Source organism: Falco rusticolus, chromosome 3, assembly GCF_015220075.1.
Source record: "Falco rusticolus isolate bFalRus1 chromosome 3, bFalRus1.pri, whole genome shotgun sequence".
NCBI lineage: Eukaryota > Metazoa > Chordata > Aves > Falconiformes > Falconidae > Falco > Falco rusticolus.
In genome coordinates, this window is record NC_051189.1 from 111,335,018 (window position 1) to 111,359,835 (window position 24,818).

The window sequence follows — 24,818 nt, forward strand, 5'->3', positions numbered from 1 at the left end:
ATAAGAATGGATATTAGAACTTTGGCTTTCACAGCAACCTTCCTGTCACAAAGGTGATGACAGGCCTGCCACTGACTGAGCTGCCAGCACACAGAGCTCCAAACAGGTATCAGCAATTTGCCTGTTCAATCTCACTCGGGAAGGAGTCTTAATCTAGAAGGAAGTTAAACTAGACAGGCAATGTATGAATCAACATAAAGCACCTGTGTGTGATGTTACCCCATAGCAGGTATGAGGCTTGATTTCCACACGCAGGCAAGGCTGACTGAATGCCTGAGAAGCACAGGATGTTGTTGGTCACTGCACCCAAGAGTGGGCTTAAACATGTCCTCAGCCTTCTATAAAGGCTTGGGACAGTCCTCAACATGTACCAGGAAACACTGTCAAACTGCAGTGCATCTCTTACCACTATCATGCGAGGGTTCAGCAACGTCAGGTCCAGGTCATGGATATCTGGATAGCGGGGGTAATCCTCTGACATCTCTGCGTGGGATAGACGAGGCTGACTTGCACTCTGCAATTAAAACAAATCCCGCTGAACTGATGTATTGCTGTCCCAGCTAGTATATGGGCTGCAAGCAGCACTTGCTTACCCAGACCTCACCCCACGCCCACAGATAGCACTTCTGTAGAGGCGCACTCCTAACAGTGCTCTCAGAATGCAGTGGTGCAGGCCCAAACCTACACAGGCCTTTAGTTGACACAGCAATGGATCTGCTCTCCAGACTGACAGATCTACACGCATCACTGGAGGGCAGCAACATTACAGCCTTGTGGAAGATGGGCCTCAAACAAATGCTCATGCTGATCTCGGCAATACAGGTGACACTTCTGGCAAGACCTTGGTTCGGAGCAGTAAAAACACACGGTATACACTGCTGTTGCTCTGTTTGTATTTAATATCTGCCCTCAATTCTCCAGACAGGATTGCAACTTTATGCAACAAACAGGTCTGTTCGTTTGTGTTTTAAATGGTAGCTGTCCTCTTTTCCTGGGGATAAACACAAATTCAATTCCCTTTATTCTAGAGCTGCAAGGGAGAATTCACACTACCCATCTACAGCTTGTAAAACACAGATGCATCCCTTAAAAAGTGTAAAAATAGGTAAATTCTTTTTGTCAGCCCATAATATTTTTCCCAACCTAGGGATGTCTCTGCTACAATTCCTGATTAGGAAGACTCACTGACTGGCTCTCGGAGTAACAAACACCCCTGACAAGGAGGGTGACCAGCTGTGAGCGCAAGATCAAGCCATGGAAGGTCAAAGGTCTGAAGCGTTCCTCCATGGTCCACTCTTCACTGGGAGACTGGTCAGGGTACAGGTTGGGGTAGGGAGTATATCTGTAACAGTTTAACAGTACATGTTATAAGTTGCATGAACTTAAGGAGAGATACATACCCCTGCCTCCAAAATAACAGTGATTTCAGTTCTTTGCAACCTCCTGAACATTTCAGGGACTCTGGCTAGAGGCAAGCAAGTCTTTTCTCCAACAAACAAAATAGCAGAGTGGTGGGTTGAGAGCCATTACCATGGGTGCAGTATAACAACAGCAGCAGAATGGAGACAGTCTCCTAATTCAATTTCAAATCACTTGCTACTAAAGCAGCTTTCAGTGCCGACTTGTTCAGATTCTAGTAAAAGCTGAAGCATCTGGCAAAACATCAGGGCCAGGACTCTACTTTCAATGTCACTAGGTTAGAAACTGACTCACTAGGCTGGGCTTCTGCTTGGAAGCAACTACAACACAAGCCTGGTGACTCAGCCCAGTTACCAGAAAGCTGGTATCACTATTATGGCACCAGGCCATTAGCTCCTCTCTTAGGAGAAGTGAGCTTTGCAGAGCCCTCAGGTTTCTGCAGACAAGAGGGCGGCATCAGTTTCTACAGACATTTTCCCAGGTATTCCATCCTCTCCAGGAAATATTCCTGGACAAGTGTTTGAAGGAAATGTAAGTTAACAGGTTGGACACCATCAAGGCATTAGCCTAGGACTCAGTCACAGGTGGGAGCCCTGGCACTGGCTCATGAGACCCAACAAGCCACTTCTTCTAAAACACGGATTCTAGCACTGTTTCCTCGGACATATGGAATGACTGGGACTGTATGAAGCACCACAACACATCTCAACATATGGAAACACCCTGTTGCCCTACATTTGTGCCTACCAGGATCTCACCTTCTCTCTAGCATCTGTTGCAGCAGATCCTCCTTTTCTGGTGGCTCCTCCGTTGCTATGTGCTCGTCACACATGTTACGCAATTCACTTGATGGGTAGGATTTCATAGACTGACTACGCTTACGCTGCTCTCCAGCTCGGGTGAGGATGCTGGATTTCTGGATACAACAAACAATTCTCAGATACTCACTAAGCAGGTCAACAGCTATCCAAGAGTGACTATGAACTACTTGATCATAACTTTATGTCACCAGGTAAGATGTTCCTTAGTCAGTGCTGTTTCAGCACTTGTAAGTATAGCAATAGGACTGTATTCTCCTTGGAAACAGAACCTAGCGTTTAGGAACTCAAGCACCCTTTTTTGCTAGAACAGGCATGTTCATTATTCATTCTGACTTTAAATTTTAATTTTCCCAAGAGACTAAAGCATCTGCCCCACTACCCCTCCTACAAAGCAGGAGTGTTTAGGCCCTTACTACTGATGTCAATGATGGGTTCAGTATTTCAGTGCCAAAACTGAACATTTTTTTCCATGTCTATCCTAAACAGGTTACTTAGCCCTCTTAACTTTTGCCTCTAGGAATGCAGCCCACTCCTCTGCCTTTACCATGACCCAGAGAATGGAATGAAATTGAGTCCCTGAAAATTTTGTATTGCAGTAGGTGCTTATCTCTGACCTGAATTCTGCACTGACAAAAAATGAGACAACAAAAGAAAGGGCCTTCCACCTGCAAAACAGAGCTCTCTACTCTTCAACTTATCAACTTTTTACCTTGAATTTGATGTTGTTACTTATCAGTTGATTTCCCTTCATGAACTCCCTCTCATTGCCCCGGTTCTCAGTCACTACAGGGAAGGCATGATGGACAGTTGTGCGCAGGATGCTAACAAGGGACTGGATCCTGGTGTGTGGGTAGACATACGTCAAGTTGGGTTCCATGATGTCACTGGCTCGTAGTCTGAGGAAACAAAAATCCAAGACTGCTGCGTGCATCACATGTGACAGAAGGGTGGTAACAGACAAACAAGGAAACACACCAGCCCCAAAATGAGATCCTGAAGGAGTCTGCTGCAGTTTAGTTCTGCCAGCTAAGGCAGGACCTGTGTGCTCACCTTCACTGTGTCATCAGTGGTGCTGGCACAATTGACTTGTTATTTTTTTTAACATAGCATTACATCCAATGATGCACTATAAGCAAGGAAAAAGTTTCCAACACAGAAGGTGTTTAAACCTGGTAAGATGACAGGTTGGAAGAAGATGAAATTCTGCAAGAAGCCAAGTCCAGTGGAACACTTTCACAGCTGAACCTCACAAATCTGTTCCTCAGATCTCTACCCATCCACCCCTCCTCAGAAAGGGCTCCAGCACCTCTTTCCTGCCACAGGCCTGATGCACAACTCCTAAATCTTCTCACAGCAGTCCTCCTCACAGCTGCTCCTCTCAGAGCACCCAGGTTCATTGGAGATGAAGTATCATCCCCCTGCATTACAACATTCTAAGAACCCTACCACAAACTCTAAGCCACAGCCCTGCCAAGGGGAGCAGACTTACTTATCCATTTCCACCTCTGTTTCCCACTCCAGAAGAGGCACTCCTCGCAAATTCACATGGATGTCATAGATGCCTTTGTTGAAAAAGTCTCCTGTCCATTTGGCTACCTGCAGAGCAAATGGAAGGTCTACTGAGTTGTTGCTCCAAGTGCAAGACTCCCTGGTTTATCACAGTCCTGGAAAGAAGAGAGATTCAGGGCCAGCACATGTCCAAGCAGTCTGCAAGAAGCCAGAGCTAAGACCCTGCACTCACCATAAGGGTGATCATTATTGGGAGCCCGTAGGTGATCTCGTTGGTGGATTCAATTAGGATGACAGTCAGGCTAATTGTCATGCGAACCACTCCTCCCAGGAATGCTGCTGCCCCAATCAGCGCAAATGTTCCTGAGTAGATGTGATCCAGGCCAATGTAGCTAGGGCAAAACACAGATCCCAAAGACTGGAATAACCTGAGCTCAGTATGCATCTGCAGCACATCTCTCGCACGCATACGCACACTCAATGCACCTTTTGAGGAGGTTGGCGACCAGGCGTCCGAAGGCAGCCCCACAAAGCAGAGACGGCACAAAAAGACCACTGGGCACAGAGATCCCGTATGTCCAGCAGGAGAGTAAGAAATAGAGAAGGAAGAACAAGGACAGTGTGACTGGGCTGAAAGTACCTGCAACACAAGAAGAATCATGACTAAAGGGGCACAGGCCTGTCGGACAAAGACAGTAGTCTTGCACCATCCACCCCTCAGCTTGCAGCAGACTCATCTCACAACAGCTATTTGTCTCCCAGTCCAAACATACATGAAGACAATGAATAAGTTGGAAAAAAAAAAAAGAAAAAAAAGAGAGAGGAAAAGTAGGCCTTTCTTTCCATGGAGGAAGCTTTCACCTGTTGTAATAGCAGTGCCCCAGAGCCATGAAGGCCTGGAGATGCTCTTAGCCCTGTGGTTCTTACGACAAGGCTGTTTCAAGCAAGATGAAGCTCTGAAGCCTAAGCATGGGATAGGGTACTACCTCCTAGCTACTCACCATCCTGGTGGAAGAGCTGCAGGATAGCCGACTCCTGCGGGTTGAAGAAAAGTGTGGCCATGTCATTGTAGGTTTCGTTTGGGCAGAAAAAAGTTTTGATGCTTGAATTCACATCCTCTGACACACCCTAACACAGGACACAGACACAAACAGTTAAAATCCACTCTCCTACATTAGCCTTTGGGTGCAGTGGGACTAACCTTCTGCATAGGGCTGTCAGCCCACACTTTGGGAAGTTCAGACCAAACACCAAAAGCAGAGCTGGGGCCTGCAGCATCAATGGGCTCCCTGATTCACAGTCTGAGCTGCTTTGCCAAAATCCGAAAGCACAAAGGATAGCTTTCACTGTTACTCTAAGTTCTTGCAACTGTCTCCAGGCTTTCACTGAAATTTTGTTATGTACTGCATGCTGTCAAAAGCTCATACGTGCCTGTGCTTCTCTGGAGGATGAACAATATGATGGGGACATATAATCTTCATGCAAGATCCCTCACCTGCAGGCTCAGAGTGTCATTGCCATTCTGACTGGTGGAAGACATCTGCCGGCATTCCCCCAGAACCATGGAGGCTACAAAGACCACGACCGTGGTAGTCAATGACACCAGCAGGCTCTCCAAGACTCTGCAAGTACACAATAGAAACCACACACTGAAGCCACACTCAGCCCTGTAACCCAGTCCCAGCTTTGCACATGACTGGTAAGGCTGCAAGCAGCAGCAGTCACCACAGTTTAACATCAGAAGCAGGGGGGACTCTGCAAGTCAAGCTGAATTACGATTTGGTTGCCAGGGATTGCGTTAACTCCCCTTGTTAATTGCCTGCCCCAAAAAGGCTATTTCTGCCCAGAGAACACATAGCAGTCACGTATAAAAAGCCACAGGGAAGGGTCTGGTAATGAGGCTGTTCACATGGAAACCATGTTCTGTAGATCCTTACAAGGTAAAAGGCTAGACAGGACTGGACAAGTTGATGTATAGTCTCTCATAATCTCTTTTCTAATTGCTGAAACACACGTGTTTTTTTAAACCTGGGCTTCTTATTTAGGAATTGTCTAGAGCAAACAAACAGCTGTTTTCCAGAATTATATGGCAATTCTCTCTCTAAATAGCACAGATATTAGCTCAGTTGTGGATTTAATTAACCAAGAAAATAATAAAAAAAAAGTGGGATCAGCTATTCCTCCCACATCTGCTTTGTAAAAAAATAAAACCACCAGATGAAGACAAAGCCCTGGTTTGTTCAGCTATAGCCTTTATGATAAAAAGCTCCCTTCGTAGCCCTTGCAAGGGGGTTTGCAGCTCTCTCTGTACCACCACAGCAATTACAAAAATGCACAGGGGCTGTAACATTTGGTTTCTGGTGTTCACTTTCAAGTTCGAGTTCTATGGAGGCTTCACTTTGTGATTTCAAAAAGAACAGGTCTAAGATTTCCTCCAATCCCACTCACTGGGTCTTCTGGACTGATGCTTTTGCTTTGGGACACTGAACACAGATCAAGAGATGCCTGCACAAATTCAAGAGGCACAAATACCTGACCAGCTTTGGCTTGGGATGCACGTTCCGCATGCGGTACTTCGCAAGTCTCTTGTTCAGGCAGTTGAAGGTGGCTCCAAGAAGGCCTCCTACAATCCCCATCAGAATGAAGAAGCCCAAGTCCACAGCCGTCCAGAGGTGGCATTTCTTATCAGACTCAGAGCACTACATGCAGAAAAGCATAAAAAAAAATTTAAAAAATCATTACAGTAGTTGCTGCAATTTCTACCAATGCATCTGTCTTCGCATCAGGAGACTTTTAGCTGCTATGACCAAAGGGGAAGAATTCTGTCTTAGGCTATCAATGTATTGCAGCTAAATACCAACTGCCCTTCAACGAAATACAAGCATGTATCAGAAAAAAAACCAGAAAGGAACACTGAACTGACAAGAGACTGGAGGCTGGGGTGTGGGAAATAACAGCACTAAACCTTACCTTAAACTCCCCAAAGTTCAGCAGCCCAGGGAGCTGGAAAGACCCCCAACTTCCAAACTGAATTCCAGAGCGGAAGAAATTCAGGGTGAAGGTGGCAGCCATGGAACAGAAAAGCTGAAGAAGTAAAAAATAAAATAGGAAGTAAAGACTCCTAAAATTAAAATTGGCATAGTTCACTTCCTTAAAACTTATGCCTGGGGAAGAGAACCTAAAAGCCTTCTCAGGCTTTAGCAAAATAATTCACTGTGGTTTAACACCCATTCTCTGCTGCAAAAGAGCACAGAGCTACAATGGACTACTAGAATCATCTGATTTGGTTTCCTGCACAAGAAGTTAGGAATTTCACCTAGTAATTCTTGCAGTAAAAGCTTTTTTTTTTTCTTTTGCAAATATGTTAATTTGCAGTTGCAAATCAATTACAAGGCACTAACACAGCTTGTTTTGGAATTGAGGTCTTCATTGGCTCTGAGCAAGTTGCTATGCTGGCCAGTCCCCTGGCTTCTTTTGCTGCTGCTGAGAAAGAACAGACTAACTGAATCCCATCAACAGGATGTTTGGCATAAGAAATGCCAAAAGTGTCATGAAATCCAACACATGTTTAACACATTTCATGAAAGTAGGCACTACAGGCAGGGAAACTGCCAACCTGAAGGCACAGGGCATTGCTGCAATACAGCTCCCCAAGGCAGAGAAAAGCAGAAAGAAATGCACCACCTGCCTACTCTGCTCCAAAAGGATGGGATTGCAGAGAGCCCAGGCACAGAAGCCCTTTCTCCCAGACATGCTAAATCTACTGCCTACGGAGCTGTCCCATAGTTCCAGACAGTACTGGACTCATCTCTGCTCTTCATCTGTAGTAATTCTGGAGTGCTGATAGAGCAGGCAATCTCTCTCCTGCCAGGAGAGCTCAGGAGACAGGATAATCTGAATGCCCTCATGGACAAACCCTCCCAGCTCAAGGAAGAGCCACACAGAAGAAGCCAGTCATCACTCACCACTTTCCATGTAAGTCCCTGGTTCCAGAAAGAGGAACCTTCTTCCAGGCTGAAAAGAGTGCCCCCAATTGGGGCTCCAAAGGCAGCCGCAACCCCTGCAGCAGCTCCAGCAGACACAAAATCCCTTTTATCCCTGAAACAAAAAGGAAAACAATCTCAGTTTAGTGAAGTGGAGCTCTGGAGACACCATCAGGTAACACCATCTATTCAGCAAGTCATTGCAGCATCATGCTCTTTCTGTAGAGCCCAACACAGAGCAAAACTCTGGCACTGCACAACTGCCCAGTATACAAAGAACCATCCTACAATGTGGGACTCCCACATCACTTGAAAGAATTACAGAGAAGGAAGGGCAAGATTTTGTTCACATCCAGGTGAACCAGCCTCCTCTGTACTGTATCTTGGTCATAAAGGGTGAGTAACTGAGCTTGTTCTCAACAGTGAAACCATTTAACCATTCAGATTAAAGGTTTTATATGGGTAGAGATTTGCTGAGTAGTACATGAGAACATTAATGAACATGGAGACCAGAGCAGAGCAGCATGAAAGAGTCAAGTCCTGGTGTTGCCTTGCTGCAGAACGAAACGGCAGGACACTAGAGAAAGACTGAAAAGACAACTGACTGATTCATCCCAGCCCGCCACCCCACTCCCAAGGAGGTCTGCTCACTCATCCTCCTCTCCCCTCCTCCACATCCTGGGTACAGTACCTGTCACTGCGGAAATAGGGAAAGTTAAATTGGATCTTCCTCAAAGAGATGCTCTGGAACTACAAACAAAGTAAAGATTTAGAAACATAGGAGATGGAAACTCTGTCCTCACAGTACCCTTACAAAGCAGTGGTGTGACCAGGCCAACGACCCAGGCCAGCACTAACCTGTGGCAAACCCGCACCCACAACAGCACCACTGTGAATCATTGGACCCTCCTTCCCGACAAAAAGACCTGGAAAAATAAGACTGATGAGGCAACACACTCCCTGGGCCACCCTCCCTTGGTGACAATGCCAGAAGAGATCAGCTCACCACTCCCATGCCATGGCACAGTCCCCTGTGCCAAGCCTGCAGGCCTGCAGCCCCTCCCCCCTCAAAGTGAAGGACAGTGCCGGCTCCTGCCTCCTGCCCCCTCACCCCTCAAACTTGCACTGACCTCACGTGGGTGGAACCACTCAAAGGCAGCTGTTACAAGGACTCTGAGCTCTCCAAGATACTCTGCCCTGATGCCTGGAACATAGCCTCCTTCAGGCTGCTCTAGACAATGTGTTCTGGAGAATTCTCAGGTCTCCCTCTTGGACTGAGCCACAGCACCACTTCTGACTAGCCCACCCAGAAAAGTACCAGTTCCCCCAATAGTCCTGATGCTCTGTCTATTTTCTACTCTATATATGCATTCAGGGCTCATGATTCTGCTCCAGTCCATCAAAGTAATTTCACTGGAAAGACATGAGAAGCCATTTGTGCCCTATGTACAGCAGGGACAGAATTTTTCCACCTTTGGTGAACCCTTACCCCAACAAGATCAATACAACACAGCCCTTCTTACCTCCTGCCACACTGAAGAGCACTCCCATAGCTTTGCACACCACTGTCCGGAGACGCACAACTCCTGGAACTTTTACCCCATTGAGGTAGCACTTAATTTCAGGAATTCCTGATCCAGCTGCCACAGGCTGCAGAAAAGAAACACTGATGTTGTGCTGCCTCGATTTCATAGCTGACCAACAATATCTCATCAGAGAGTACAGCAAGGGACCAAAAGACCCTGCTTAGCTAAATCAATCAGCACTGTGAGGCTAGTTCAGTGTCTCAGGGCAGAAAGTGCTTCTAGCAAGAAGGATATTTCATACGCAGGACCTGTGTGAGAGGAAAGGGAGGCTGCGTAAGGAGCTGCAGTGGACGTCAATCTTACTTGGATCAGGACCAGAAGGCTGGCAAGAAAAACAAAGGTCAGGTTGAACCCCAGCAGCTCCAGCAAGGACAACGCAAGACAGCCCTTCTCAGTGCATTCTTCCACCGCTGCGGGGACAGTCAAGGAAAACAACGTTCCCCAAACTGACACACAATAATTTGGTACTGTCTGGTGGTCCCACTGGCATCACGAGCCAAGCCTGCTCTTCCTAATCCAGCCAGGGCAGCTGACACAACCCATCAGGAAGCCCGGCTTCCTTTTCAGAGCTCAAGACTGAGCTACAAGGAAGGGAAAACGCTCATTCCTTCAGGGATCAGCCTTTGCCTATGTTCATGATATTGGACATATTTCTTGGTTTCAAGGGCTGAATTACATAGGCAAGATGAAAACTTGATTAATCATCAACATGACTGATAGCAGAAGTTTGAGAGTCAGCTGTTCTGAGCAAAACATGGAAACAGAATGGAAAAGGTCACTGAGTCTAACAGGAACCCATACACTAGGTGAAAGATACAGCTTTGTACCACTCGGAACTTGAGCTGGGTAAAGAGCCGTACGAAGAAATCCACAAAGAGGCCCACCTATGAAAAAGAAGACAGATTTGTCATCAGAAATTACTACATACAGGTAACAAGGGCCACCCTCTAGTAAGTCCTACCAGAAGTATGCATGCACGGGAGGACAGGATGAAGGTGGAAAAAGAAGTATTGTTCTGAGCAGAGTAACTTTGGAAGCTGAGATTTGCAGCCTCCCTCACTCTGACTGGGACAGATCCATCCTGGAATTATTCCTGAAGAGATGCATTTCAAGAGTACTAATCTAGCAGCATTTTTAACACCCACAACATACTTCAGGGTACAGAAGAAAGCTGGTGTTTAACTGAGGCATGCATACAGTCAGCAGAGCTAATTTTCAAACACTCATGAAAGCACGTGCTGTGACACTCGTACTGCCAAACATCAAAAAAAAAATACAGTTCAACTGTAAATTGGCATCCTTTTTTATTAAGTGCTCACTTTGGACAAGTTTTACTGTAAGCAGAGTTAAAGGACTTGCCAAAATACTTTGCAAAGAAAGCACAGCAAGTTCTAAAAGAAAAAAAGCCTTCCTGGAAAATAATCTAGCAAAACTGTGCTATAATTGCCAAAACACAACTCCAGCTACTAAGCTCTCCAATTCATGAAAGGGAATGTTTCTTATTCTTTATTCCTCAGCCACTGACTTCTAAATCATTCCTGCTTAGTCTCCTGAATTTTCCTCAACCCCCAAACAGCAAGATCCTTACCAGTCCTGTGCAGACTCCAATAGCAAAAACCATCACCCACTTCACTGCTTCGTATCTCTGGGCTTTCTGCTTAGGAAGAAGATTAAAAAAAACAAAAAACCAAAAACCAGCCAAGTCAAAGTAACATAGAAATGGAGATCAGAAAAAGGCCAATCTTGGATTCCACAGTTCTAGTACAGCTAGAGTAATAAATCAACAGAAGATGGTGACAACAGCAAACTGACAATAGGGAACTGAAAGTCCTGAACATCTTACTCACTTTAAACCCGAGGATCAGAACAGATGCTGGGAGCTATAATCCCCACATGTATTTTTATTCTTTTCATAGAGAAATCAAGTAGAATTTCTTTCATAAAGAAGAAAAAACCCACAAAACTTTCTGCAGTGGAGCATACTTAGAATCATAGAATGGTTTGGGTTGGAAGGGACATTTAAAGGTCATCTAGCCCAACCCCCTGCCATGGGCAAGGACACTAGGCCAAGTTGCTCAAAGCTCCATCCAACCTGGCCTTGAATACTTCCAGTGATGGAGCATCCACAACTTCTCTAGGCAGTTTCCACTGGTTTAACTCTGAAGCTAATGAAGAAGAAAGAACAAGGTCCTACCTTGTTGTCCATGCTCTCCAAAACTTCCAGGTATGGGTCATTGATACAGCGATCATAATCCAAGCTCTGAAAGAATGCCAAAAGGTCAATTTGAGAGAATCAGCTGCAACAGACTGTGCAAAAAACTATGAATAGAAAACATTGTTAAAGGTTACAGAAGTCACTACTACCCCCACAGTAGGTTTTGCAAACAACAGTAGGAGAAAGAACTCTTGCAAACAACTTAATTTAAATATTTCCAGCAGAGCTAGATCCTGCCAATCAGGAAGTGAAAGAACAGAACAATTTCACTGCCCAAGCTGAAACAGACAGGGAACTAAGCAGGAATACAACTGATTCATACAACTTTAAATTAAAGAAGTCACATTGTACAGATTTAGACTTTACTTAAGCGCCCCCAGTTTGACAGCGCAGGGGATAATGTCAGATCTTTATATCTAACCTCTCACTACAACAGGAACACTAGACAGGAATTCCCCTCCAGATGAATAGCATCAATTATTAAGCTTATCACAGCAGGGAGCTAAAAGCAATATAGAGTTGCCCAGTTGTACTTACAACATGCAACGGGCTTCTACCTAGATCAACTTCACCTTTTCAAGCCAAACAGGAACAGGCTAGGCTAGTGACATCCACGCTGACAGCAACTGCTCTAAACAGCTCAGGGCCACCATACGGACATGCAAAAAGCAAACATGTCCTGTAAGAAGCAGGACCCGATAGACGGGATTGATCTGCTGCAACACGACAACAGACATCGCAGTAAGGCAATGGTGACCAAGTAGCTACAGATGCTTTCTACAGTCATGGGGGAAACAAGACCACTAGGCTTGAGCTGTGGATGTTCAAGCTCTACTCACAGGGCTTTAACCCAGAAATGTATAACAATGAGGAGCAGTTCTTTGCAAGCACAGCAACTCCAGGTATCTTTGCTGATGCCAACGCAATCTAAGTAGTGATGCATTCTGCCCCATTACAAACTCAAGCAGATCAAAACCTGCCTGCGGTTCCTTTCACATTAATATCTCAAGCTCCTATCAGCTCATTTCTCACCTCATAGTCTTTGCGTGGAAGGATCTCATCCTCCTCTTCATGCGTTTCTCCTAGGATGGTCTGCAAAACAAACGTGGGGAAGGAAAATCAGCAGGGGAATGAATGCTTGTACATGAACGCCTCATAACCGTAGGCAGCCAAGCCAAAATCAGGGAAGGCCTATGCCACTGTTGCATATAAAGCCAGCGTGGATTGCCAGACCACCACTTTGGGGTAACGGTATAGGGTGTTACCTTAAAGCTTGCTCCTCAGCAAGAACGCACCACACTACCACACTACTTCTGTATGGGAGCCTCCCACAAGATCACACAGCCGAGTACTAAACCTACATGCCAGCTTCCTTCACAGCAACAGGCTACAGGGAAGCACCGGACAAAACCCTGCACAGATCGTGCTGCCCTGTGCCGGCGGCTGGGGAGCCGCTGCCAGAGCCACCCCGCTGGCAGGGCCCGCTGCACCGAGAGGGCAGCAGCAGGGCAGGCTGCGGCGCCGGTCGCCGGGGCAGGGATAGAGGCCGAGCCCGGGCAAACGCCGGCTGAGGCACCGGGGCAGCGCGGGCCGAAAGGGCGGGAAGGGGCTGAGCCGCGGGGCCGCGCGCCGCCTGAGGAGCCGGGCCGGGAGGCGCCGCGTGAGGTACCGCGCCGCAAAGCGCCGACACCAGGGGCGGAGGCACCGGGCCCAGCGCCATAGCAACGCTCAACACCCCCGAGCCGCCCGCCCTCGGGCGCTCCCCACAGCCGGCGCGGCGGCGGCGGGGCCGGCCCAAGGGCCTGCGCCGGGGCGCCGCGGGCGGACACGAAGCCGGGGGCGGCCGGGAGGCGCGCGGGGCCGCGGCCGTACCAGCTCCTCGGGGGTGCGGCTCTCCCGCTCGCCGCAGCAGCGCGGGCAGCAGCAGCAGCACAGTCCGGACCCGCACCCCGCCATCTTCCGCCGCCGCCACCGCCCCTTCCCGGCCCCGCCCGCCGCCGCCGCGCGTGACCCGCCGTCTGGCCCCGCCCCACCGCGAGCTGAGGTCACGGCGCCGCGTGGGAGAGGGGCGAGCGACGGCCGCGCGTCACTCGCCCCGCCCGGCCGCCCTTAAAGCGCCGCGGGATGGGGCCACCCGCGCCGTGCCGCGCCGCGCCCCGCTAGCAGGTGAGCGGGACCCCGGGAGGGGGGCCCGACCGCCACCCCCGCCCGGCTGCCCCGGGCCGCGCTGCCGCCAGCGGGTTCAGCCGAGGCGAAAGAGCGATCGGGCTGCAGCTTGATCCCTGCCTGGCCGCGAGGGACAGGGACCCCCGCGGCGGCAGGTACCCCCGGGCGCTGCCCGCGCCCCTTCCCCGGCTGCCCGCGGGGTGCCGGCCCCCCGGCCCGGCCGCGGCCCCCCCGGCTGGCACGGCGGCCCCCGGCAGCCAGGCCCCGGGCGCGGGCGGTGCGGGCCTGGCCGCGGTACCGGCAGCGCACGGCGCAGCGCAAGAGCCCCGCCGGCACGTCCGCGCCGGTCGGCATCAGCGTGCCGGCTGCGGTGTAGCAGAGACAGAGGAGCAGGAGCGCTGACGCGGCTGAGCTGGCGGGTGTTGAAGTTTGCCTTACTTTGCAGCTGGTTTTGGTGTTTAGAAAATCTTTTTTTCTTTTTGCAGTAATGACAACCTTCTGCCAGCAAATCTGGTGTATCTGACGGTAGGGGAACAGCTCCGAATGCTGCCTTTAGACAGAATTTAAGTGGGATCTTTGCCTTTGTGGTTCTTGATTGCCAGTACAATAAGGACCTTTCCTCAGGAGCAGGTCTCATCCTGTACTATAGAGACTGAACCCTTCCTTTGTGATGGGTGTTACATTTCAAGTGCAACAACAGAGGTCCTCTGATTTGCCAGTGTGGTGTGGCACACTTGCTAGAAGTGAGGCACTGGGAGCTGACTACACGTAATTTTGCACCACTATCTTGAGCTTTGGGATAATTCTCCAAGATTAGTGCCACGTGGATATCAGGGAAAGTCCTTCCAGAGAGCTTGGTCAGGGCTGCTACTGTGCTTTTGCTTCACTTGTCAATAGGTCTGTGCTGCTGATTCTTAACATGGCCTGCTGTGTTGGTAACACAAGAGATTTGAAACTTCCTCTTGGCAGCAAAGGACTGCATTCCTTTCTCATAGCCTCCTGCCAGCTGGAGAGGTCCCCAGGCGGTAAAAGTAGACTTTCTCCCAAAGAGTTTTTGCTTGATTGGCAACTCAGTGTAAACAGTAGAAGAGGAGTGCAAAGTCTTCTTGGATGACCTAAACCCACAGAGCTTATGATAAGAACAAAGTGCACACTAGCTTGCACAACCATTTCCTCTAAAACAGACTCCAATGTTATGTAATGCTCAGAGAACATGGTGCTTCCCTGTGACAATTTTAGGTTTTGGCAGGTATGTAAGCAAATAACGTAGTTCCAGGTTTTATGGTAGCTCTTCTCTAATTATCTGTAATCGCTACGTCATCTTACAGGCATAAGGTGACATGCTTTTGGGAGCCAAGTGGAGTTGGGTATCTATCTGTCCTCTACACCACTGATTTGCAGTGGTTTTTTACTTTCTGTGAAGCCAAGGAAGCACACCTGATCATGTTGCAAGCCAGGAAGAAGCAGATGGTCTCCTCTGACCTTGTTTCCAAGCAGCCACATTTGGTGAGGAAAGGACCACGAACGGCATATCTGGTCAAGGAAAAAGCTGAGTGTGTGCAGTGGTATTGGCGCAGGGGACAGTTTGTGCAGTGGTATTGGCGCAGGGGACAGTTGTCTGTGGAGATGATATGTCTTGTGGAAGAGGGCTGATGTTTGGAAATACAACTGGCTGATGCCAGCAAAGACAAAACAAAGGGCTGTATTTGTGGGGATAGCCTGACCAGAAGGTGGCTTTTTTTCCTGACCTGGGAATAGTTTGTGCATTCTTGCGTACCTGCCCCATTAACACTTGCTTTCCTATCTACACTGTCAAGAAGCACTGCCTTTTGGGAACAAACAGAACAGAAACCCTGAAGATGGACACAGTCGAAGAAGCAGCTGCTATAGGAAAAAAAAATAAAATCTGCTGGCATGTCCAGCCCAAGGGCACAAGAACAAAGGGCAAACAAAAAAACATGTGCACCTGATGCACATGGGTGTCATTGCTTGCTAGGTTGTAGTGAGGACAAAAGTGATGTTGACTCTTTTGAGAGCCAAATTTGACTCAGCAGGCACAGAAGAGCTGCATCAAAGTGGCATGAAGCCATCTGCTATGTTATTTCTTTCAGCACTATCTAAACACGCTTTCTTTTACTGTGTTTTCACCGGGTCCTCCACTACAGCTTATAGTCAGGGCTGGCAAAAGGGTGACTCTTTAATGATGGTTAATGTTGGGTCTTAGCTTAAGCCTACTTCATCTGCTGCTCACCCCAGCAGTAACTGCTCCTTGCTGAGATCTGTGTCCTGCTTCATACCCACTATGTTCCTGTTCCCCTCCTCCAGAGAGCTCACCATGGTCAATGAGACCCAGCATACCTGCACTGCCGGTTCCAGCTCCAAGTCTGATGGTGGCAGCAGTAGTGGAAGCGAGAGCTCCAAGGACAGTTCGCGCTGCTCCACCCCTGTCCTCGATGCTGACCGTCATGAGCGACTGCGGGAGAAGATGCGTCGACGGCAGGATGCTGGAGACAAGTGGTTCTCCTTGGAGTTCTTCCCTCCACGCACAGCCAATGCTGCTGTCAATCTCATTTCCAGGTGAGGGCTGCAGGGTGGGAGAGGGGAGAGTTGAGATGTCTTTGGTGGAGGGCTGGGAAGTAGCTAATGAGGCAGGCTTTGTCCCATGCTCTGTCTCCCCTTCCAGGTGACGAAGCAGGTAATGGGGCTGTGCTTTCCTGCTGAGGAAGGTAATGGACACCAAGTAACTTGTCGTCCCTGGAGGCCCTGAAGAGTTAAGTGTCATGGTGGGGTTACTGAGGAGGCCAGACTTTCCTCTCTCCCATGCCGGTGAAAATGGAGCAACCCCACTGTCATGCTCTGGGGCTGAACAGAGTGCTGGAGGACAATAGAGCAGAAAAGTACCTATTAAGACTAGAAAATATTACTTGTTGGACAGTGTGCCAATGTCTGTGGAACAGAGACTCCCACTTGCTTTCAGAATCATACAGCCACTATGGTTTGTGCCTTTCTCCTACTGAAAGGCCACATTTAGCCTCTGAGGTAGGTGTCCCCATCTACATGCTAAATGAAAGGTCATAGTTCTCAGCAGAGCTAAAGGTTATCCTGGAGCCCCAGGAGCCACCATGTACTCACCTGGAGAAGAGAGTGTTTTATAACTCTTTCTGTAACTGCTGTATACCAGTGCCAGGTTTACTTTAAACAGAAGAGCTTGTTTCCAACCCAGAGCAGGAGAGAGACAGGTTAGGGGGAGCCTTTGTCTCTTCTGTTAAGCATGCCTGGGGGCACAACAGAGATCTAGTCCATCTTTTCATAGTTGTGGCCTCTGGACTTAAACCTGGGAACAGGGGTTGCAGCATAGTCTCCCATCTCAAAAGGAATGGCATTTGCGCTGCTGTCAGAAGACAGCATGCTGGGGGAGGAAGTTTATTCTACAGAGAACATTTAAGTTGCCTCTTCAAAGAGATTGTGAGCTTTTCCTCATACAGCCTTAAAGGATGACTTTCCTTATTTACGTTTGCCACCTCCTGAACTCCTAGTTTGACACTTTTCTTGGTCTCTCCTGCTGCTGTCATGCAAGCTCTCTTTGCCTGTTGCTGGCATTCCAGCAGTGATCAAGATATCCCAGGCAAGGAGAGGGGAGCTGGCTACCTGGTAGGCTGACACAGCTCTAACTTCCACAGGTTTGACCGCATGGGAGCAGGTGGTCCCCTCTTCATTGATGTGACTTGGCACCCCGCAGGGGACCCCGGATCTGACAAGGAAACTTCCTCCATGATTATTGCAAACACTGCAGTCAACTATTGTGGCCTGGAGACTATCCTGCACATGACATGCTGCAATCAGACCAAGGATGACATCACAGGGCATCTGCAGAAGGCCAAGCGGCTCGGGTTGAAGAACATCATGGCACTGCGTGGAGGTGAATCCTTTTGTCCTGTGATGCGTAGGGCTGAGGTTGTACTGCTGTTGCGTTCAATTCCAGAGTAAAAATTAATAAATAAGATTTAGAGGTTCCTTCTGGTGCAGGAGTTAAATGTCAAGACTGCATTTCACCTGAACCCTTTGTTTGCAGTCCTTCCAACTCAAGCATAGACAAAAGCAGTCCATGGGTAAAACGGCAAACTTGGGGGTTTCATCTTTGTCTTCCTTTTGATAGCAGGAGGTTTTCAGCATAGGATAGTAGATCACAAGTCCAGCAAACAGTTGGTTTGTTCTCTTTTCAGATCCTGTAGGTGAGGAATGGGAGGAAGAAGTAGATGGTTTCAACTATGCTGTTGACCTGGTCAAGCACATTCGCAATGAATTTGATGATTACTTTGACATCTGTGTGGCAGGTAAGTGTCTTTAATTGCAGTCTGAAATAGGGAAATCAGCTCAGCAGTCCCTCTCTGGACCTGGGCAGCAAGTGACAGTACAATCAGATTGGCTACTTTCTTTTGTCTGATGTGTTGTTCTGCCTACTAGGGTTTCACCTTTTTTTTTTTTTCCCCACCCCTTCCCCGCCCCCCCTCCCTTCCCCTGCAAAGGCTACCCCAAGGGTCATCCTGAAGCAGAGAGCTATGAGGCAGACCTGAGGCACCTAAAGGAGAAAGTCCTTGCAGGAGCAGACTTCATCATTACGCAGCTTTTCTTCAGATCAGAAACTTTTCTCAAGTTCATGAAGGACTGTCAAGCCATTGGCATCACCTGCCCCATTATTCCTGGCATCTTCCCCATACAGGTGAAATCCAGTAATTCTGGCTTGGGGAGGGAATGAGGATCCAGGATGTTAGGTGTTTGTGGGTCAGGGGCTGAGAGAGGTCTGTAAATATCCTCCATGAAATTTCTGGGAAGTGAAAGTGCTAAATGTGGTAAATCTGTAGGTGGTTTGCGGAATTAAACTCTTAGGCATGTAATAACAAGCTTTAAAAGTTTTCTCTGCCCATATAGCAAAAAAAGATATAAAGGATAATGGTCTACCAGTCCTAAGGTATTTACTCATCACTGTCAGCATGCTAGGCTCAGGCAAAGAAGTGGGAAGAAACCACCTAAAATGACATGACCAGGACTGCCTTACCATACCAGAGATGGGGTTTAGGAGTAGAATCCAGGAGCCCCAATTCTAAATCTCCTGCCACAAAATTGAGATCAAGTACCTGTGTTGCTGGGATGTTAGAAAAGGGCCTTGGAAAAATGAAAATCCCCTGCATCCTCATCCAGGGTTACCACTCCCTGCGCCAGCTGGTGAAGCTATCCAAGCTGGAAGTGCCTCAGGAAATCAAAGATGTGATTGAACCCATCAAGGACAATGATGCGGCTATCCGGAACTATGGGGTGGAGCTGGCAGTGTCCATGTGCCGGGAGCTATTGGATAGTGGCATGGTGCATGGGCTCCATTTTTACACACTCAATCGGGAAGTGGCTACTACCGATGTCCTTAAGCGCCTGGGCATATGGAAGGAGGACCCTAGGTGAGCAGATTATGCTGGCTTCTGTTAGTTCCTCTTTCACATGCATCCATCCATCTCATCTACTGAAGGCTCAAGCAGTGGATGGCTTGGCACTTCTCTGCTGCTTTTTTTTTTTTGGTGGGTGTTTTTTTTTTAGCATCTTTCTGCACTTAGAATTTCACCCATCCTGCAGGTCTCAGACAAAAGCTGGGAGGAATAGAAGGGACAGCTGAAGGAGGAATTTTAGTTAAGTACCTTTAAAGTAGCCTGTTCTGGAACTTTAAAAACCTAGACTCTTTAGAGCTGCCACTTGGAAGAAACATGTTTTTTGAGGTCTGTCACAATCCCTCCTACAAGCTAGGTGCTATGTAAGCTCCTACTGTAGACTTCTGATGTTCTCTGAAGCTCATAAAGGGAACGTGGACTTTCCTCCAACTCCACAGGCTTTAGCATAGACAAGAGGAAGTGGAGGAAGATAGATACCTGTTTTTTTCTTCTTAAAAATAAACTTCATGCAGTGCTTTTCCCTTACCTCATCCAATTTCAGGTGTTAGTCCTGAACTTAAACATTTAATAGACACCTACTGAGCATCCTGTGAGGGAACTGAGTGGGAAAAGATTTTCCATAAAGAAAGAAAAGCTTTCTGTCCCACTTCTTGACAAATAGAACTCTTCTCAGCTGCTGTTGCTTGCTGTCCCAGAGGCAAAGTTCTCCAGGGGAAGGGCTTCCAGCCCCTAGTGGAAAGTCAGCAGAGGACCTGTGTTAATGTCTGCTCCTCCAATGCAGGCGACCTCTGCCCTGGGCAGTCAGCGCTCACCCCAAGAGAAGAGTTGAAGATGTTCGACCAATCTTCTGGGCCTCTAGGCCAAAGAGTTACATCTATCGAACTCAAGAATGGGATGATTTCCCCAATGGCCGATGGTAAGCTGTCAGCCTGCAACGGCAGTGAGGTAGAGGTGTGGTATGAAAGCCTGCTCCACAGCTGGTCTGTCGTTTGTGGGTGTCCTGGGCACACTTTGGGCTTGACAGAACAGGTGGCTTTGTAACAAAATGGTCCCCAGTTGCTTGGATTTGCGTGGTAAGGAGAATGGCACCAAGGTGTTGAGGCTTTTGGTCTCTAGGTGGATTTTGTTGGCTACTTCTTTTCCTGGGTGGCTGTCTCCCTGCATCACTAAATCAGCTTACTTCATCAGTGGCCTGTTAATTTTGTGTCTGCTCCCCTTACAGGGGTAACTCTTCCTCTCCAGCCTTTGGGGAACTGAAGGACTATTACCTCTTCTACCTGAAGAGCAAGTCTCCCCGGGAGGAGCTCCTGAAGATGTGGGGAGAAGAGCTGACTGGTGAGGAAAGTGTCTTTGAGGTCTTCACATGTTACATCACTGGAGAACCCAACAAGAACGGGCACAAGGTGAGTGGTGTCCCAGGAAGGGGTGGTCAGTGTGACACAGACAATAGCGCATATTTCCTTTTGCTCCTGGTACCACATTGTTCTTCTGAACAAGAACTGGCACTTCCCTGTCCAGAGGGCCTTGCTGAGATAGTGACTGAAGGGAATCCAGCACCCAGAGCTAGGGCTCAACATAAAAGGAAAGCTGCTACAGTATGACGGGACCAGTACCTATAGAATTCAGCAGTCTATGAGTTGAGGATATCCTGCCCCTTGAACCAAACCTGGGAATTCTCTCCTGAAGCAGATGTGTTTGAGACCATTAGAGCACCTCTGAGTTCCTTCAGCATCCAGATGGCAGCGAAAGGGTTGTTACAACCATTTTAAGCCATCTCTTCTCCTCACTGTAGGTTACGTGTATGCCTTGGAACGATGACCCTCTTGCTACTGAAACCAACCTTCTGAAGGAGCAGCTGGAGAAGGTTAATAGAAGAGGAATTCTGACCATCAACTCTCAGCCGAACATCAATGGCAAACCATCCACAGACCCCATTGTAGGCTGGGGGCCCAGCGGGGGTTATGTTTTCCAAAAGGTACTGCACTACTCTGGGCTAGGCAGCAAAGAGTTACACCTGAGCTGGGTCTCTGTTAGGTTGGGAAGTCCTAGGCTTTCACCCGGATAATCCTTCTGCCTGCTCCTTATCTTAATGCCTTCTTGCTGAGATGAGGCAAAGCTCCTTCGGTGTCTTAAACAGACTATGTCATCTCTATGGCTGACTTCATAGCTGTTTTCCCCCACCTGAAAACATATACTGAACATCTAGAGAGTTTTTGGGTGGTGTTTTTTTTGCTCTCAGCAAGTAATTATTGATCATTTCTTTCTAGAGCAGGGCATTATTGGTCATTTCTTTCTAGAGCATCTGATCCCATTCAGTGATGTAGGAAGCACCCAGGTTTTTCATAAAAATGGGAATCGATGAGGTAGCATCTCTACCATCCAGCTTCTCATGGTAATAACTGGGCATTTAAAAATTCCCCTGTCTGTCCTGTAAGGCAGAGTTCTCCACCAGTTGCCCCCACCCCACAGCACTCCTGCTGTGCTGTTCAGAGCGCTGCCAGGTTCCCTCTTGGGCCTGCAAGCAGTCTTACCTGCCAGTTTGCCTCCTACTGTCATGCATTTTCAGGCCCTAGAGCCTTGCCACTAATGTCTGTGATGGGAATCTCCCATCAAGGTAAATGCCAGGCAAGTGGCTCATACTAGGAAACAAAGCAGCCTTGTTCAAAAGGGATCCAAACCGATAAAGCCCTGAGACCAGCAGATGGCAAATGCAGTTATGTTTTCAAAGGAAAAAATTCCCCCGAGGTGAAGGGAAATCCATCATCTCACACAATAGCCAGGAAATGGGGGGAGGGGAAGCAGTTGTTGGGAGCAGCCAAGCACAGAGCAGCAGTAGATGGAGCAAGTGCAGAACTGGGTTGTGTATGTATACAGGGAGAATTGGGAACAAAAGATGAGGACAGGGAATGGTAGGGTGCTTGGGAGAGCCCAGCTGAGACCCCCAGCTTCTGCTCTGGCCAGACTGAGCTGCCTTGGCAGGACACTGCTGTTCATAGGGTGCCATGTACAACAGAGGCCAAGCTCAGGCTTCTTCCAAGCACTCCACTCTGTCTGGCACAGACTGCTTCCCAGGCACAGCCACTGTGGTTAATGCTGGAGCTTATTCCAGCCTGCTCATGTGGGTGCAAAACAGGAAGCTTGTAGCTGTCCTGAGCTGACTGCTCCTAGGCCATTACCTCTGCTCACCCCATCTTTTTATTTCTGTTTTCCCCCCCATCCCAGCTCTCTTACTAATTTGCTCTGCCCTTTGCTCAGCTCTCCTCTGTAGTACATGTTTCTGGGAACGGACATACAAGTCTTACGCTGCCTGGTTTCCAAACAGCCCAGACTCTGCCACTGTCCTCTTGGTTGCCTCTATTTGTCCCAGCCCTGCCATGAGTTAAGGCTCTTAATCTTTCCCCCTTCCCCATCTCCTTGTAGGCATACCTAGAGTTCTTCACCTCCAGTGAGATCGTCATGGCACTGCTGAAAGTGCTGAAGAAGTATGAGTTGCGAGTGAACTATCACATTGTCAATGTCAAGGTAGGCTGTTGTTTACAGGACACTTTCCTTTCACCACCTTAGGAGAGAGGTAAATATCAAAGATTCAGATATCACTATGATCAAAGTGGGACATGAGGGCTAATGAAGGGAAAGTGAAGCAAGTCAGCTGTGATGTGCAGCAGCTGTCTGACCTTAACAAGGAGAGGGTAAACACACTTATTCCAACTCACTTAATCCCTCTTCCAGTGGTTGCTTCAGAAAGGTTTTCTTTCCGTTGGCAGGGACAAAATATCACTAATGCTCCAGATCTGCAACCCAATGCTGTCACCTGGGGCATCTTCCCAGGCAGAGAGATCATCCAGCCCACTGTAGTGGATCCCGTAAGCTTCCTCTCCTGGAAGGTGAGTCCTGCCCTCCTGCCAGATACATTGCTGTGCTGCCCTGAAAGCTTGGTCTGGTTTGGTTTTAGTCTGTGACGCTTCTCATAATTGAGTACTGTTGTGATACTAGCTTGCAGAAGTCCAGAGATTGCTCCTTCTGCTCCCTCGGTGTAAGGAGAACTTTGCTTCGGCCCTTCACAGGCACCACGTGCCCAGTAAGAGGATGCTTGGGAGCTACCACTGTCACTGTGCTGGCCCCAGAGCTCCGGGCAGCGGCTCTTCCTCCCTTCTTCCACACACAGGGGCAGTGTTGAGCCATTTTTCTGCAAACGTGTCTAAGTCCAGCCCCGGGCACTTCCCACTGACTGGAAAGTGTGAGGCTCCTTGCTCACCTCTTGAAATTTTTACTGATAAGGAATAAGCCACAGGCTGGCCAGGCATGCATGACAGTGATTGTCCTAAATGAAGTCATATGAAAATGCAGCTGTTATATGTGCATTACACCACTGCCAGCATGTTTGGGTTTTTGTTTTCCTTGGTAGGATGAGGCCTTTGCACTGTGGATCGAGCAGTGGGCCAAGCTCTATGAAGAGGAGTCACCCTCTCGCATGATCATCCAGTACATCCACGACAACTACTACTTGGTCAATCTGGTGGACAATGACTTCCCACTCGAGAACTGCCTCTGGCAGGTTGTGGATGATACTTTTGAGCTGCTGAACTCTCCGACTCAGGAGTGAAGATTCCTCCTCTAATCTCTTACTCCATCCTTCCGTCCAGTGACTGCAGGGAGAGAAAAAGCAGCTCCTGTGCTGATAGTAGACCACACACTCCTAAACCCAGTGACCAGGCTAGCTCTCTGATCTACCCACACTACATGCTCTTCTGTCCCACACACAGAGATGCCCTGACCCTTTCTCACTGAACAATAGTCTACTTGAACCTCTGAGCTGAGGCTCTAGATTGAGCTTGAAAAGGCCAGCTCTGTAGGATGAAGAGGTGCTAATCATGGCTATGTTGATTACAGTAACAGAAAAACTCCCATGCATCAATGTGATAACTCAGTGGGATTCTGGTAACTTTCTTGTGCCAGAAATGCTGCCTTGGAGGCAGAAACACTCCTGTCAGCAGTGCCTATGCAGAGAGACTATTTTAGGAATTACCAGCCCTGAAAGGAAGCTCAAGTTTCTTTTAAATTGCACTCCTAAGATTTATTTCTTCATAACTGATCCTATCAGGCTCTTTTGCACTCACTCCAAAAGAAGGTATAAGTCTTCTCCCTAACTTTTCTCCTGTTATTGTATTTCCTGTTTTCTTTTTAATAGAAAAGTTAATTTCATATAGGAATCACACTATTTCTTAGATTAAATACATTAAAATATACAGGTGTCTCTTGTACTAGTCCATACTCTAGTTTGCAGACAACACCAATCTTTGCTACTTACAAATCAGCCTGGCACAAGGGAAGATTTTTAAGAAAACCAATTGTTTATGGAGCAATCCTGCCTTCACTTTCAACACATGCCCTTAGTAAAGCATGGACAGAGCTCCATGATGGAATATAGAAAGCTTAAATCCTAGAATTTACCAAAAGCAACCAGCTACAAACTTGGGCTCAGTTCTGGGAGGTCACAGGAGATGTGGTGGCCTTCCAGTGCCTGTAGGGAAAGGTGGCATATCTTTCCTGATCTAATGACTTTTTAACAGCCACAGGCCCCACAGTGTTGAAATAAGAGGTTAGGGGAGCTATGAAGGCTGCTTTGTGTACTTAACAATCCTGCAAAGCTACTACAGGCTAGGAAAACAAGACCCTGGGGCCGC

The 24,818-nt window shown here is 48.1% G+C and overlaps 2 protein-coding genes and 1 long non-coding RNA gene across 8 annotated transcripts in view; 1 reads left to right on the forward strand and 2 right to left on the reverse strand.

Moving 5' to 3' along the window:
* CLCN6 (chloride voltage-gated channel 6) overlaps positions 1-13,511 on the reverse strand; it is a 19,263-nt gene extending 5,752 nt beyond the window's left edge. The window contains exons 1-21 of one of the 3 annotated variants that reach the window (XM_037381237.1): positions 13,406-13,511; positions 12,566-12,625; positions 11,513-11,578; positions 10,907-10,972; positions 10,136-10,202; positions 9,622-9,728; positions 9,256-9,382; positions 8,591-8,658; positions 8,424-8,482; positions 7,715-7,847; positions 6,720-6,833; positions 6,282-6,448; positions 5,245-5,371; positions 4,751-4,877; positions 4,236-4,389; positions 3,982-4,141; positions 3,730-3,836; positions 2,950-3,136; positions 2,178-2,335; positions 1,186-1,342; positions 407-514 (exon numbers count right to left, since the gene is read on the reverse strand). In XM_037381237.1, coding sequence (XP_037237134.1) covers positions 407-514; positions 1,186-1,342; positions 2,178-2,335; positions 2,950-3,136; positions 3,730-3,836; positions 3,982-4,141; positions 4,236-4,389; positions 4,751-4,877; positions 5,245-5,371; positions 6,282-6,448; positions 6,720-6,833; positions 7,715-7,847; positions 8,424-8,482; positions 8,591-8,658; positions 9,256-9,382; positions 9,622-9,728; positions 10,136-10,202; positions 10,907-10,972; positions 11,513-11,578; positions 12,566-12,625; positions 13,406-13,489 — 2,403 coding nt within the window. In that variant the 5' untranslated portion in view covers positions 13,490-13,511. Of the gene's footprint in view, positions 1-406; positions 515-1,185; positions 1,343-2,177; positions 2,336-2,949; positions 3,137-3,729; positions 3,837-3,981; positions 4,142-4,235; positions 4,390-4,750; positions 4,878-5,244; positions 5,372-6,281; positions 6,449-6,719; positions 6,834-7,714; positions 7,848-8,423; positions 8,483-8,590; positions 8,659-9,255; positions 9,383-9,621; positions 9,729-10,135; positions 10,203-10,906; positions 10,976-11,512; positions 11,579-12,565; positions 12,626-12,798; positions 12,957-13,405 lie in introns of those variants that run through there. The other 2 variants (XM_037381236.1, XM_037381238.1) reach the window with 2 other exon arrangements.
* Positions 13,512-13,572: 61 nt separating this feature from the next.
* MTHFR (methylenetetrahydrofolate reductase) lies at positions 13,573-24,380 on the forward strand. 3 transcript variants are annotated; one of them, XM_037381239.1, is made up of 12 exons: positions 13,573-13,699; positions 16,025-16,276; positions 17,380-17,618; positions 17,923-18,033; positions 18,226-18,419; positions 18,899-19,149; positions 19,916-20,050; positions 20,357-20,537; positions 20,927-21,109; positions 22,555-22,656; positions 22,899-23,018; positions 23,540-24,380. In XM_037381239.1, the coding sequence occupies exons 2-12, from the start codon at positions 16,035-16,037 to the stop codon at positions 23,735-23,737; spliced, it is 1,956 nt and encodes a 651-aa protein (XP_037237136.1). In that variant the 5' UTR covers positions 13,573-13,699; positions 16,025-16,034; the 3' UTR covers positions 23,738-24,380. The 3 variants fall into 3 exon arrangements, with proteins under 3 accessions (XP_037237136.1, XP_037237137.1, XP_037237139.1); XM_037381240.1 differs by lacking the exon at positions 13,573-13,699 and adding an exon at positions 14,098-14,224 and having other exon boundaries at positions 23,540-24,102; XM_037381242.1 differs by lacking the exon at positions 13,573-13,699 and adding an exon at positions 16,383-16,469 and having other exon boundaries at positions 16,162-16,276.
* Positions 16,176-22,962, reverse strand: LOC119145126. 2 transcript variants are annotated; one of them, XR_005103309.1, is made up of 3 exons: positions 22,848-22,962; positions 22,561-22,693; positions 16,176-16,283 (listed from the first exon to the last, which is right to left on the reverse strand). It is a non-coding gene; the product is annotated as an uncharacterized LOC119145126 (long non-coding RNA). The 2 variants fall into 2 exon arrangements; XR_005103310.1 differs by lacking the exon at positions 16,176-16,283 and adding an exon at positions 17,640-17,925.
* Positions 24,381-24,818: the final 438 nt, after the last annotated feature.